Source organism: Cryptotermes secundus, unplaced genomic scaffold, assembly GCF_002891405.2.
Source record: "Cryptotermes secundus unplaced genomic scaffold, Csec_1.0 scaffold350, whole genome shotgun sequence".
In the NCBI taxonomy this organism is placed as follows: domain Eukaryota; kingdom Metazoa; phylum Arthropoda; class Insecta; order Blattodea; family Kalotermitidae; genus Cryptotermes; species Cryptotermes secundus.
The window spans coordinates 414,609-430,075 of NW_019731981.1; the positions used below are offsets into that span (position 1 = coordinate 414,609).

The window sequence follows — 15,467 nt, forward strand, 5'->3', positions numbered from 1 at the left end:
TAAAGTTCTACTTATTCCAAATTTCCCCCCCCCCCCAAAAAAAAAAACATCTACTTGTACATAACCCTTGGGTCATAACAACCATAATTTTCATTTTATCGGTTATACTTCCGTATGCATGTTCCGTACTTAAAATACGATCTGAATATCCCCAAACAATGTTGTTATTTATAACGGTCTGTGTGTCCTTTACATAATGTACGTAGATGTTCGGTCCGGCCTCCCGTCGTATTTCAGTGGGCAAACCGCACACTGCACTTTGTATAGGCCGTTTCTTCCGTATCTCTCTGTTCGTGGGTGTGGCTCTACCATGTTTTGAGTTGCGTTTCTTGTTCTAAATGCTATTCTTGTATTTAAATGAGATTTGAATATAAGACGGAATATCAGAGATATTTGTTAATTAATAAACAATGTTCAACAGGATGCTATAATATAACTTTATACATAAGTTCTAATTTTTTTTTTCAGGGGTGTGATACTTCATTCTTCACTCTAAGGGAACAACATATATGCAGGGAGTTTGAAAACAGGGTGCTTAGGAGAACATTTGAACCTACGAGGGACGAAAGAACACAAGAGTGGGGCAATTTCTTAAAGAGGAAGTTCATATTTTTCTACTCTTCACAAAATATTATTAGGGTCATAAAATCGAGGAAGTTGAAGGGAATTGGGAAGATTATAATTCTTTTTATTACTAGTGGGGTGGGACTAAGGCTGAAAACCCACTGACGCGACAAGCCGCGCGCGGTTAAGTTTTGGAACGCGGCACACAGGCGGCAGAGCTGTCGTACAACTAACGGACGCGCGCGACAAAGAGCGGCTAGCCGCTCGCGATTAGTCGCGTCACTGGGATTTCAAAGTCCCTTGTACTGCGGCCACTTCTAGTCTATTGGGAAGATTACATATATAAGATTTTAACTTGAAAATTTGTTTAGAAGAAACCAGTTTGGAGACCTAGGAATAGATTGGAAGGTGATATATTAAAATGGGTCAGATAAATAGCATGTGCATATGTGGACTGGATTAATCTAGGTTAGGATGGGAACCAGTGATGGGCTGTTGGGAACGGTACTGAACATTTGAGTTTCATGAAAGGCGATGAATTTCTTGACCAGCTGAGCTACTACTGGCTTGTCAACAAGGCGCTTTCGCTAGTAGAAAGCTATCCATACCCAGTGGGATTTGTCTGATTAGGTGCTGTGCGGGGCATATGTAAATATAACGTGAGCTGTGACAAAGTATCCATGATTTGTATATGGCGCGCAATCAGTTTATGAATCCGCAGGAGGAAACTTATTTTTTCTAGTTTTAGCGATTTGATATTACATCTGTTTTAGTTTTTCCATATGTCAATGTTTAATTTTCCTCAAAAAATTAGCGTCTTTGCACAAACTTATCAAATAGTATAGTTATATACTAATTACAGATGATCTCATATAACTTAACGTATAATTAGATTATAGGAAAGCTGTGATTCGAATCTAGTGTTCATATTATGATAAATTCTAATTTGACGAATGCAAGAGTTTTTCATGAACCAGATCACAAAATTACCACGCTCTGCAGCATTGGCGATTGTTGTCGATAAGTTAGTCTAAGCAATATGACAGCGAAAAGATATTAGAATGAAGAAAGCCGTCTTGTGAGATATAACGCCGTGTAAATATTGTGTTAACCGACGTTTCGGAGGAACGAATCGATTCCATCTTCAGGGTAGAAAGAAAAAGAAAATCCTCAAGCGAGGAACCAGCGTGAGCAGGTGCTGACTGCCAGCATCTGCTCAGGTTGGTTCCTCGTTCGCGGATTTTCTTTTTCCTTCTACCCTGAAGATGGAAACATAAGATGGCTAACATAATATCTACACGGCTTCACATCCCAGAAGACGGCTTTCTTCATAGTCACCGCCGTGAATACCTCAAATCTTACATATTAGAATGAGCTTAATTTTCATGGCGTGAAGATTTCTTAAAGCATATGAACTGTTCACAAAATATTTTCGCTGCCCCTGTGAAACGTCAGCTCTTAAAGCGACTTTTGTATTTTTAAAACTGCTGACGTTCGTGAAAGAAACGCATATCTTTCAGTGAACCGAGCGGAAGTTGTAGTAGTTCTGTTGGCAGTTACGGCATCGGTCATGGTCAGCATCGTAAAACAATATTCACTGTATATAATGCATTTAGAAAATATACGTCTTGAGAAGAACGAAACGAACTGGCGATCTTAAAGAGCCAAGGCCTAAGGGCTGAAGCTTACGTATGCTGGTTGGCATGAAACGTAGAATGGTAAGAAAAACAGAACATGCATAATGGCAGAAGTAAAGGAGATGAATATTATAGCACAAGCCTTCTGATTCTCTAAGAAAAACATGCATAAAATACACAGGACTTTATTCGAAATAAATCAGACATGACAAAATACGAGGCTCAATAATTAAAAATTCGTAAGAAGGCAAGATATGTGATGAGGAAAAGACACTATGGAGTCGAATCATTTGATGTTACTCTGTGTTAAATACTAACACCAGTACCTTGGTATTGTCACGTAGAGGGGTGACTAATAAGACGGGTTTTAGGTTGTATGATTGGATTTATACACACAACTCGGAACTATAGGCAATACAGAGCTATCGCTATTTTACAATCTTTACAGTTTACTGTTACACATGCACTAGTGTTCTCAGTCTTCACTAGTCGTATCCTGGCAACGGATTTATCACAGCCTAACTGTAACTTCAAATCACACATGAAGTCTTCTTGCCATTATTCTTCAGCTGATACTTCCGAAGATCATGCTCAATTCAGTCACTCATATTCCGGCAGGCCGGCGTCCCGAAACTCGCCTCTTCACTCCTCGACTACTCTGCTTGCTCAAGTCAAAGTCAAAGTCTCAGTCAGTCAGACAGTAGGTCTTGACGTCGAGCTCCATCTGCCGCTCATGACCAGATATTTATTACTGTTTGACAGTTACAGTCTTCTTAATGTGGGGCGCCGTCTTTGACGAGAGGACGGGTCTGTCTTTTGTATATGCTGCCGGACGTTGCCAGCGTAGTCTATCTTGGGTCCGAGTCCCTTGGGACTCGCGACCATATTTTACTGTCTCAGATTCGAGACTTTCTTATTCGTCGTCTCCTACAACTCGCAGGGTCACGGTTACCGGCACGGACTACACAGAAAATACAGTCTCTTTCGTTAAGGAAGCGTGTTTACTGGTCTGTCACCTAGCAATGGACGTTCTATTGTTGGGCGACTTGGCTTCCGCGGGAATATGTTTACCGAGTCGTTGCGTAGCAATGGATCTACACTTTCGATTATGTTTGGTTATTCTGTTTATACATATTTGGTGATTTCGTCTATTATGATGCAGGCCATAATATCTCTTTCCGGAATGTTGGCCGCTCCTGCTACTTCGAGCGCAAATGTTATCAATACCGCGGTAACTTCTGTAACTTCTCTCGCCAAACGTCAGCAATCTTCAGTCATTGTATATTTAACATCAGACAATTATTAGTCATACTAACAGACCGAAGGAGGTCAGTCCAGCCCAGACAGTTACAAGACGCGCATAATACGGCACGGCACGAGGAAACAGTAGTAACATACGTCATAACAAGGCCCCTTGTTGTATAGTTTAAATTTAGGGACATAAAAGAAAGACGTCAGCCACAGATTCCCGTAATGTAGGTCTAACACAAAGTTCATGCTATATATTGAGTGTTTTTACGCTGACATAGCTTGGCAATTTCAGATAAATATTTTAAACAGTTGTAAGATTTGAGGTTTACACGGCGGTGTCTATGAAGAATGCAGTCTTCTGGGATGTGACACCGTGTAAAACTTGTGTGAATGGATGTTTCGGATGAACGTATTGCCTCCATCTTTGGGATTTTTCTTCCTGAAGATAGATGTTATACGTTCCTCCGAAACGTCGGTTCACACAAGAAGTATGCGGCGCCATATTTCAAAAGACGACATTCTTCAATTAACAAAATTATTTACGATATCTCTTTTTATTGCCAGTGGGGTGGGACTAAGTCCCTTGTACTGCGGCCACTTCTGGCCTATTGTACCCGCCCCAGATGATAGGCGAGGGCGATTGTGGAGCAATTGGTGGAATGAAGATTGGCAGGGGAAACCGAAGTACTCGGAGAAAACCTGCCCCAGCGCCACTCTGTCCGCCACAAATCCCACTTGACCAGACCCGGGATGGAACCCGGGCCGCCGCGGTGGGAAGCCAGCGACTAACCGCTTGAGCTATGGCGCGGCCTCTACGATATATACAACCAAAGGATCATTCGGGTGAGAAAGTCACTTACCAAATGTCTCACATCCGCTGAGGCTTGAACTGCACCAGTCAGGTTAAATAACGCTTTAACCGGAAATGCACCAGTGAATCAGATTCTTAATGTAATTGTGAAGGCATTTGTTCTTTCTCTTTTGTTATAGAAACAGGGAATAATATTTTCACTGCAAATATGAGAAGAACAGACCCTCAACACGGAATTAGCGTTAAGGTGAAAACCCAGCGTCGTTGGATATTGGAATTAGCAGTAAAAACTGGGAATTTCTTGTACGTATAAAACTTAGGAAGTTCAGGACCATATACATATTACAAATAACTGATGAAGAAGATTCTTTATTGAGAAGTTGATGGTATCTCAGCTGGTCAAGTAATTCCGGCCTCTTGTGGAACCCAAGGGTCTGCTACTGGGTTCTAGTCTGAGTCGGTAGAATTCACTACTTTGCTCTCCACTATATATAGTTCTACCTCACTTGTATCTACCCGTTCAAGTCTACCTTTCCAAATTTTCCGACGAAATTTGGACGCATTTCTCAGAACGTTTGGCCGCCTCTGTGGTCTAGTGGTCAGAGTTCCTGGTTACAGACCCAGAGGTCCGGGTGCGATTCCCGGCGCTACCAGATTTTCTGAGAAATAGTAGGTCTGGAATTGGGTCCACTCAGACTCGTGAGGATAACTGAGGAGTACTTGAATGGAAAAGTAGCGGTTCCGGTCTAGAAAACCGAAATTAACGGGCCTGGGGATTAGTTGCGCTGACCACGCGACACCCTCTCTCCACTACAATTGGCACTAACTTCGCCGACAAGCGGCTGTCGCTCGGTCGGTATAGTTCGATAGCGGACTAAAGCCACGGAGTTTGTTCTGTTCTTCGACATTGCAATATATTTCACCCATCAAAACTTCTTCAACCATCCTTACAGTATCTGGTGAAAAAAAATTTATGAAATCTTCTGATTATCTACACTTGCCACCTACTTCTTGCAAGGCCGTACCATGCCTCAGGCGGCTAGTCACCGGCTTCCCACAGCGGCGGCCCTAGTTCGAGCCTAGGTCAGGTCATGTGTTTTTTTTTTGACGAAGTGGCATTAAAGGCCGGGCCATAGCTCAAGCGGTTAGTCGCTGGCTTCCCACCGCGGCGGCCCGGGTTCGATCCCGAGTCTAGTCAAGTGGGATTTGTGGTGGACAAAGTGGCGCTGGGGCTGGTTTTCTCCGAGTACTTCGGATTCCCCTGCCAATCTTCATTCCACCAAATTCTCCATCATCAAAATCACCCGGGACAAGCTACAATAGGCCAATCAGTGGCCGCCATGCCGAGTGGACCCAGTTGGACTCCACCCTCCACTAAGCAAATTTTAAGTAGCACTAGGACAGATTTTGTCCGAGTACTTCGGTTACCCTTGGCAATTCTCATTCCACCAAGTGTTTCACCTTCATCATCATCTATCATCCGGGGCTGGTACAATAGGCCAGTTAGCGGCCGACGTACCGAGTTTACTGTCTCACCCACCCCAAGAAACTGAAAAAAGGAAGGAAAAAACTACTTCTTGCAGGTTTCTTGCACGGTTTATTCTGTGACCTTGGAAACTGAGGCGGTATGTTCCTCCGCAAGGCCGGAGAATATTTACCGGGCTACAATATGTTGTACCCCAGAAGATAATAATCTTATTGTAAACTGTTACTTCCTCTCATATATTTTGAAATATTACCTTCCATTTTGTTCTCAAACATCCTTGCCTAGGCCTATATTCTTCCCTAAGCATGGGAGAACAAGTCTGTCTACCACAAGAACATAATTCAGCAACGCAATATATAAAATACAATAAAGTAATGGTAACCTGCTTCTGTTTCTGGAATACAGAATGCGTTACTTCACCAAAGCGTAGGCCTATGTGCGTCAGCAGCTTCTCTGCGCCTCACGGGTTCCCCTAAAGCCGAAGAATATTTTGACAGAACAAACCTACTGCAGTTAACATAGATGCGATAGGGGCGGGGCTCCAGAGACCCTGTAGATTTATCACTGTGGAGTTTTCGAACTAATTGACTTCAGACTATGGTGACTTGAACTCTTTTCTACCGCTCATCCATTTGACCCAGTCCTACATTCACCCTATTACGAGTACAATGGTTCGTACTGATGGTCATTCCATACCTGTCCCTGATTACGGAGGCAAAGAGCCCTAAAAATTTTGGAGATTCATATTCTGTGGCCAATAGCCGGCTAGTATTTGATCGTTGAGTCTTCACGGGTGCTTCAAGCAGTAAATATCTCCCATTGTATGAGATATGTTGCTTTCAAGGCGGTGAGTATTCATAATTTTGTCTCGTAGGTTATGGCATCATGTAATCTGAAATATGGGTAGAAATGTTTCGAAGATTTTCAGGGTACCCTTGAATATGGAGGCAGTGCGTTCCTCCGAAATGGCGGCACCCACTTACCATACTACGTGGTGGCATAACCCCGCAGGCAACAATGTGGATCGTCAAAGCTATGAGAACTTCATTTCTTGCACATTTTTTTCCCCTGGCACTACAGCCCCAGTGGGCCTAGGCCTACCTCCATGAACTTCTCCGTTCACTTGGGTTTTTCTAGATCTTACACATTCGGTAAAACTCCTTGGGCGGGTGATCAGCTCGTTGCAAGGCCTCTACCTGTACACAAACACAGAAAAACGCACACACACAAATTAACAGCCATGCCCTGAGTGGGATTCGAACCCACGATCCCGGTTTCTAAGCGAGCGAAGACAGTACATGCCTTAGACCACTCGGCTACCGTGACCGGCATTTCTTGCACATGCAAATAATAAATAAATAAATAAATAAATAAAATTATTGTTGCGTTGACAATAAAAATTATATATGTTCCTTCATAGGAACTTTAGGTTGCAAACAGTTGGTTTCGTACTCGGAAAAATGCCTAGCCAATTAACAACGTAAATTGTACTTACAAACGTAGAGTTTGTCATGAGGATCCTGGTGGTAAGATTCTCTGCATTGAACAGCGTAACTCCGCCCTCCACGTCCCGGTACACCAGTTCAACTTCTGTTGGAACACAAAGATACCATCAGTTTAAATGCTAATAATGGCTTCCTGATATCAAACTAACAGCCTAACCAATACGTACTAGGGCAGATCCCCCTTAGACCTGCATATTTCTTAGTTCATAATCATCTGTGCGCTATTCATCACAGAAACATAAAAATAGGAACTATTCTCCACTTTCTTCGTAAACAACAGGCCTCATTGCCTACGAAATGCCAGTTTCTACTTCAGCTCGGTTAACAAATTCATGGTTCATCAGTATCACACATTATTTATGCCTATTTTAAATGGGGTGAGCAATAGATAGGCATGTCTATCGCATATGAAAGCATGGTCATCAGCTCAACCATAATGATGCTTCTCATGGAAGCTATGAACACAGTACAAACGAATTCACAGACAGGTGGGTACGGGGTTTCTGCCTCAATTTGTTTAATGCAAAATACTTAGAAATGGAACTGCATTTATGGCTGGAGGAACACTGACTCACACGAGCAAAATAGCACAACTTCCTCGATGCCTTCAAAATTTCTTCCTCCCTGCTCTTTAGGTTTTCTAGAACAAGAAGGAGAAGTGACATCCATTCGCTAAGAAGCCATACAGAAGCCTAAGTGTCACCTCTTAGAGATATTCAACATAAGTTAAGTAATAAATATTAATTAAACAGCTCGATGGCAGTCTCAATATCAACTGTAGGTTACAAAAAACCTAGGTTAAATTCCGGTGTAGAAAACCGATATTAATGGCCGTAGGGATCCATTGTGCTGACCACACGAAGCCCTCTATCCACTAAAGTTGGCACTAACTTCGCCGACAAGCGGCGGTCTCTTGGTCGGTATAGTTCGCTTGCGGACTAAAACCACGGAGTTTCTTTTGTATCTTATATAATATCTACTGATTGTTTAACCAATATCTAACGCTTTATATGTTTTCCTTTTCCTTAAACGGATAAACACTTCCGTTCTGTTGCCATATCAGAATTAATCTGAATGGTATAAACCTAACAAGAAACAGGTAGGATTTCCTGGACGAGGGATCAGCCCGTTTCAAGGCCGCTACCTACACAGAAATCTAATAAAGAAAATATTTATACACACATCTATGCGTCGAGTGAGATTGAAACGTATGATTCCAGTGTTCGGAAGGGCGAAGACATTGCTTGCTTTGGGCCGCACAACCACTGGGATGTCACTCCATACTTTGTGGATAAAAATTAAATCAACACAGGCCGGAGCGTACAATCATCTTCTTGCACAGTGAACGGCAGAGCAATGTTTAGCTTGGCGTTACTTCCCTGCAGCAATTTAACATGAAGACCGTCATTAACTCTCGGCCAAATATTTACACTAGTGGCTAACCGCAAAGGCGGTTAGCGGCTTTGGCTTACTGCTCTACTGAGGCACATACTGTACCATCCATATACTTGCGCGAAAATGTGGCATGAACCTAACGGGCTCCGGCGAAGGGCCGTAGAGATTTCAAGAATTATGAATAAGTTAAACGCCGGAAGCACATAAAGGCTTCAGTGCTTCCCGATACCTGTATAAGTGATTAAAGTAGGCTATCATGTATCACCTCACTTCTGCATTCAATTACAAAATAATATGTTACATGGGCTAATATCCTAATCAGAACGGAAGAGATTAGATTGACATGTCCTGTAGCATTCATGGGAGGGTAAAGAAATATATGCAAAATTTTAAGCAGAAAACCTGAAGGGAATAGATAACATGGAAAGATAATATTACAATGAATCTTAAAGATACACAGCGTCAAGATATCTAGGGAAGAAGTATCTATAGAATCATCTGATCAGGAACAGAGACCAGTGACGAACTCTTGTGAGCCCGATAAGCAATAGTCGCGATACATACAGAGCGGCCCACGAAATGATCCAATATTTGATTCAGTATTAATTATTCAACCATTTAGTGAACGATGTTTTGTGACATGGTAACACTTACTGCAGATCATGGACATTAGTTCTTAATCTTCCCGAGAGCGCTAGTGTCGCGCTGTGTCTGCTCATGCCCCAGTTTACACAAGATGGCCGACAAAGGAAGACTGTAGAAGAACGCATAGAAACAGCGTTGTTCCCTACTGAAACAAGAAGTGCTGTGGTCAGACAGAGGCGGTGTCTTGCCAGTTTTCAAACGCTCCTTCACACAAAACAATTCGTAAGTTTTACAACCAGTTTAATAACGATGGTTCAGTGTTCGAGGGGAACCGCCGCCGGTCTTCATCTATGCGTTCTCCGGAGAACATTGACACTGTCAGAGTGGCTCTATGAAGAAGTCCCAGTAAATCAACAAGGAAACCTGCAGCACTACTAGAGATACCCAGACGATCTGTGCAACGAATATTGAAAAGTGGTTTGAATTTGTATCCATATAAAATGACAGTGTTGCCTAAACTTACAGTTCACAACAAACACAAAAGAATGGCATTTGCTGATTGGGCTCAGAATAATGAGGTATCGTATAAGAATGTTTGTTTTTCTGATGAGGCACATTTCCACTTGGATAGTGTGGTTAATAAACAAAGCGTGCGATTTTGGACGTCAGAGAATCCACGTGTGATTCATGCGAAGGTGCATCTGCACCAAGAATTATAGTGTGGGCCGCCATTTCAAGTCATGGACGGCTAGGGTCAATTTTCTTTGAAGAGACGGTGGACAGTGAGCTCTATTTAAGCATGTTGCGCAATACTTTTGTGCCTCAACTTCTTGCTACATGTCTACCGTTACACACACTCAGTGGTTCACAGAGAATGGAGCCGGACCACACACAGCGAATATTCAGAATCACTGGGGTTTCTTGACTTTGTCTACCGGTATTCTAGAAATTAGAGAACACAACGTTTTGGAAACTCGATCTGTTTCCGTCTTCAAGTTAGATTCGCTCTTTCCAAAGGACCCAACAGAGTAAGTGTCTTCCCCCCCATCTGAGGACGGAAACAGATCCATTTTCCGAAATGTTGTGTTTTTTACTTTCTAGAATACCGGGCGATGGACAAAGTCCAAAAACCCTGTGATTCTGAATGTTATATACTATCGTCAGAACCCTTTAGAATCTACAGTGAATGTTTTTTTGGACTTTCTGCATGATAATCTCGACTCGTGTGCCATCTCAAACCAATTTCCTGATGGTTTCGCATGTGGCCACCGAATAGTCCTGAATGAAACCCATATGACTACTTCCTTCGGGGATTCCTAGAGGAAAAGTTAAAAAAAATGCTGCAAACAATAATGGAATTGTAAGATTTGAGGCTTTCACGGCGGTGACTATGAAGAAAGCAGTCTTCTGGGATTTGGCACCGTGTATACGTGGTGTTAACCGACGTTTCGGAGGGCTGCAAACAATAATGGAATTGTAAGATTTGAGGCTTTCACGGCGGTGACTATGAAGAAAGCAGTCTTCTGGGATTTGGCACCGTGTATACGTGGTGTTAACCGACGTTTCGGAGGGCTGCAAACAATAATGGAATTGTAAGATTTGAGGCTTTCACGGCGGTGACTATGAAGAAAGCAGTCTTCTGGGATTTGGCACCGTGTATACGTGGTGTTAACCGACGTTTCGGAGGGCTGCAAACAATAATGGAATTGTAAGATTTGAGGCTTTCACGGCGGTGACTATGAAGAAAGCAGTCTTCTGGGATTTGGCACCGTGTATACGTGGTGTTAACCGACGTTTCGGAGGGCTGCAAACAATAATGGAATTGTAAGATTTGAGGCTTTCACGGCGGTGACTATGAAGAAAGCAGTCTTCTGGGATTTGGCACCGTGTATACGTGGTGTTAACCGACGTTTCGGAGGGCTGCAAACAATAATGGAATTGTAAGATTTGAGGCTTTCACGGCGGTNGCCAGGCGTAATGGTAATCATAATAAACACTTGATTCATAGAGGATAAATCTCCCCATGCAATGGCCTTTCTTTATGTATATTAGTTTCTAGTATTGTATATGAAATAAAGATTTTATTAAAAGATTAAATACTGACTCATTTTTGCGCCGGGAATTTCTTTGTTATCTGAGCGACTACGACCTCCGTGGAAACACCGGCTGGCAGTGAAGTGAACGTACACACGCATACATAAATGTTCAAGGTGATATTCGAACCTGTAGCCAGAAGATTGGAAACATAAAGCACAAAGCTTGTTACCTCCACAGTCTGCCAGGGCAAAGTACATTAAATATGCAAGCTAAGGCTCTGCCGAGGCAGGTCATTTCATGGTCATTTTATAAGATAAGCAATCCTATGAAATCATAGGGTTACTTTGATGTGACCACATGTTTATATTTCTATCTTCACTATAAACTGGGCGTAGGGTGCAGACATATGGCCAATGTAAGTGAGTTATTGTAAAGATTCATAAAAATACAAAATGTTGTGATATGTTTACATGGTCCGATGCAAAGTAACGGCTAAATAAACAAGTACTCGTAGGAAATGGAGACGCACGCAACAACAGAACTGTTGGAAGCTGTTTTTTTCTAACAGGTCTGCTTCGAAGTTATACTCCTGTAAGGAGCAGATTATTGAAGCACAACGGAATAAAATATAAGAGGCTTAAACTTGGCGGTGGTGAAGCTTACGACCATTCAAGTGACTAAGCTGCTGGTGTAGCATAAGATACGTAAGATAAACATGATCTGCTTTGCAAAGCCTGTGCTGACTGAGGATAACATGTCATAAGTGCGATACGTACATTTGACGAAAGGCCAAGCCTGCTCATAAGAGACAAACCCATTCTTCTCGTCGATCGGATGTTACATAAGGGCTATTAGAGCAGGGTTCAGTTGAAAAAAAAAAGATCTCTGGCCGTGAGTCTCAAGGGGCTTAACGCCAAGACGAAATGGTTGGTGGTAAACGGCCAGTTGTAAAGTAACTTTCACTCTGACACAAGAGAATGAATTTGTGAGTACAGATGTGTACTTTTAAGTAGCAGGCAACGGCGTGATCACGGAAGCTGAAGAATCTCCATTGTTAAGATTCGTTACCAGGAAACGTTTAGTGAAAACACTGCAGAGGACTAGCCATTATTGAGAGCTGTTACCAAGCAAAGACTAGGAAAGCAGACTGAGAAGACAGCGTTGAGTGTTGCCACGTGTGGACGCGGGGTCGAATACCTCAACCGTAGCCCTGCGAGTCGTAGGAGGAGACGAAAAAGAAATCCATTGCTTGGGGAGTATAAGTGGGCCACCTTGTTCCTGGGGGATATAAATATGGGGACCTGGCCCTCCAGGTTGCAGGAGTCTCGAATCTGAGACAGTAAAATGTGGTCAGATTCCCGCGGGACTCGGATCTCAGAATGACTGCGCTGGCGAGGACCAGTAGCAATTGTAAACGACAGACCCATCCTGTCGCCAAAGAGGATGCTACATAATGACTATGATGGCAAGTGTTCATTTGAAAAAAATTCTGGTCATGAATATCAAGGCGTTTATAAATAAGACGAATTGATTGGTGGTTAATCAGCAGTCGTAAAGTAACTCTGACTCTCTCTCTCTGCACAAGAAAATCCTCGTGTGGAGACGGGATCGAATACCTCCATCGTAGCCCTGCGAGTTGTACGAGGCGACGAAAAGGGAACCCAGTGCCTGTTCATGGGAGATACAAATATGGGGGCCTGGCCCTACAGGTTGGGGGAGTCTCGAATTTTAGACAGTGAAGTATGGTCATGAGTCCCGTGGGACTAGGACCCGAGATTGGCGGCGCTAACGAGGACCAGCAGCATTTGTAAACGGCAGACCTAGCCTCTCCATCCATTCAGGATGACAGCAGGAACTGTGTTGCAATCATAGACAAATTTAGAGTGCATATTGCACTGTATTTGACTTGTTGAGCACACTGTGTCCTATGTCCTGCGTGAATTTCGAATAAATAGCTGCCTTAAATAATTACTATGAATGAATGAATGAATGAATGAATGAATGAATGAATATGGGGTGGGCCTTCTCGGCCCTTGCACCGCGACCTACGGTGATCTACTGTGTTTCCCCTTTTGATTATCCAATCAGAAATCCTGCGCTTCGAATGAAGGGTAGGATTTTGTACGTGGGGGCGTCGAAATAGTCACTTGGTTCCAGAAAGTATTGACCCAAGTGACGTAACCTTAAATATGCTAAGGCCTCACATTCACACAGGATATATGAAATAACTACTATACAGGACATCCAAGGAGGAAATGTTAATATTCTTGGAGGTCCTAGTATCGGTCATTCTAAGTAATGAAGTGTATATGTACGTGTGTCCTGTTCCGAACCGTTTCCTAGATAGAGCTACGAATGTTATCGCCTGCATAAAGGAACGTCAAGATGAACTCAGAGAAGCAACACGCTATGTCCTCACACGAGTTGCAAAGTGCGTTGATGTTGACGGTGAAATTTTCGAAAATATATTTTCAGGTGTATTAGTGACTTGTAGACGGGGTTTGAATTGGTGAAATAAATTTATTGTATACTCACAAGTCGTAAGCACAAGTTATTATAACACTCTGGAAGATTATTGTAACTGCAACACACAAAACGAATACTTCAACGTCTACTGATAGCAGTCCTTACTTGGTAACACTTCAGCCATTGAATCCTTCATCCTCAATCCTCAATCCTCTGAATCTCTCTCTCTCTCTAATTCTTCCTTTCGATGCCTCAATCACGAAATGAACTATTTAATGCGGACCGAATATAGAACACCCAGTCAGAGAGTTGATTCCTCTGTTGTTCTCTTTTGCCACGACACGTGTGTCCATCTCCGGGAAACACATAGATTTATACAAGCGTATTCGTTGCCGCGGAAATATGTTACGGCTAGGCCGTTGTCTAGCAACAGACGTCTCTGCTGAGCTTTTTCTAACTACATACTCTTCCGCAGATCAGGCATCATGTCACAATATTATACTAGATAAACTGTACCAACTTGAATAATACATATCAGTATTAGGAACAGTACGTAATAACTCTCTCTTATCAACAAATTTGGAATTTTGCAGTGAAATAGTTTAATCTCGGAAACCGTTCAGAACAGGACACTTTTCGCTTAGAATGACAGATACTCTGACCTCCCTGGATATTGACCTTTCCTCCTGAGACATTCTGTGTAAAGCTGTAGTGCCTTTTTACCGTTCTTACTTTAAGCAAAGGGACAAGGCTAAAATATTTTATACTAATTTATTTAAAACCTTAAAAACATGTGAACCGAGGCTAGATAAGCTGCCATTTCCAGACTTCTTAAATTTATATGCAGTGAAATTCGGAGTAATGTGAATTTATGAGACCAGTCAGGTGAGCACACCGAGCACTCTAGTAGCTTTACGATCAGCAGCTGTTCGCCTTGAGCTACTCGAATTACATTTAGAATTATTACATATTTCAGATATACCAGTCAACAACACGTACTGCTCATAAATGAAAGTATGCTTCGGGTTTTTGAATTTAAGTCGTAAAATTAGAAATAAAAACATACAGAAAAGGGTTACGACAGTGTATACAATTGCAGCAAATTCTCCAAAAAGTTTAATTTAATTGAATTCAATTCTTTATTATTTATGTGCTGAGTCAACAGCCGCAAGGCCAATTACAGACAGAGAACAGTGTAGATACAAGTAATTACATTATGGACAAACACAATGTAAAATCAAAGATAAATTACAGGCAAGCACTGGGGAAAACACAATACTGCAGAAAAATAAACAAACAAACAAATGATAATAATAGCAATAATAATAATTTCATTAACATAAATCTAAGTGTTATTAAGAACTGAGAAATGAAACATATAAATATTTAATTAAGAAATGAAAAGTATAGATTTTCAGAGAGAATAATAATAATAATTGAGTTTATTGTTGTTTATTGTACATAGAAATAATAATAATACTAACAATTATACTATATTTAAAAATCGTTTCGGGAGAACATTCCTGGCTCCGAATACGTCAACATCCCTGCAGACAACATCAGCAGCTGCTGCGCATCTAGCAGAGGGACAATTTTTACATGAGGAGCAAACACTGAACAATATAAAGTCTCCGATATACCGAGCAGGAACTCGAAGACCAAAAATATCCAGAACAGAAGGGCAGAATTTCTAGCCGAAATATACGTGAATAAGAAAGAGAGCATCAAGG

General features: G+C 42.0%; 1 protein-coding gene across 3 annotated transcripts in view; it reads right to left on the bottom strand.

Moving 5' to 3' along the window:
* Window positions 1–15,467, bottom strand: part of LOC111867385 (dipeptidyl peptidase 4) — a 490,805-nt gene that overhangs the window by 54,101 nt on the left and 421,237 nt on the right. For all 3 annotated transcript variants that reach the window (XM_033752663.1, XM_023857185.2, XM_023857184.2), the window contains exon 3: window positions 7,245–7,339. In XM_033752663.1, coding sequence (XP_033608554.1) covers window positions 7,245–7,339 — 95 coding nt within the window. The remainder of the gene's footprint in view (window positions 1–7,244; window positions 7,340–15,467) is intronic.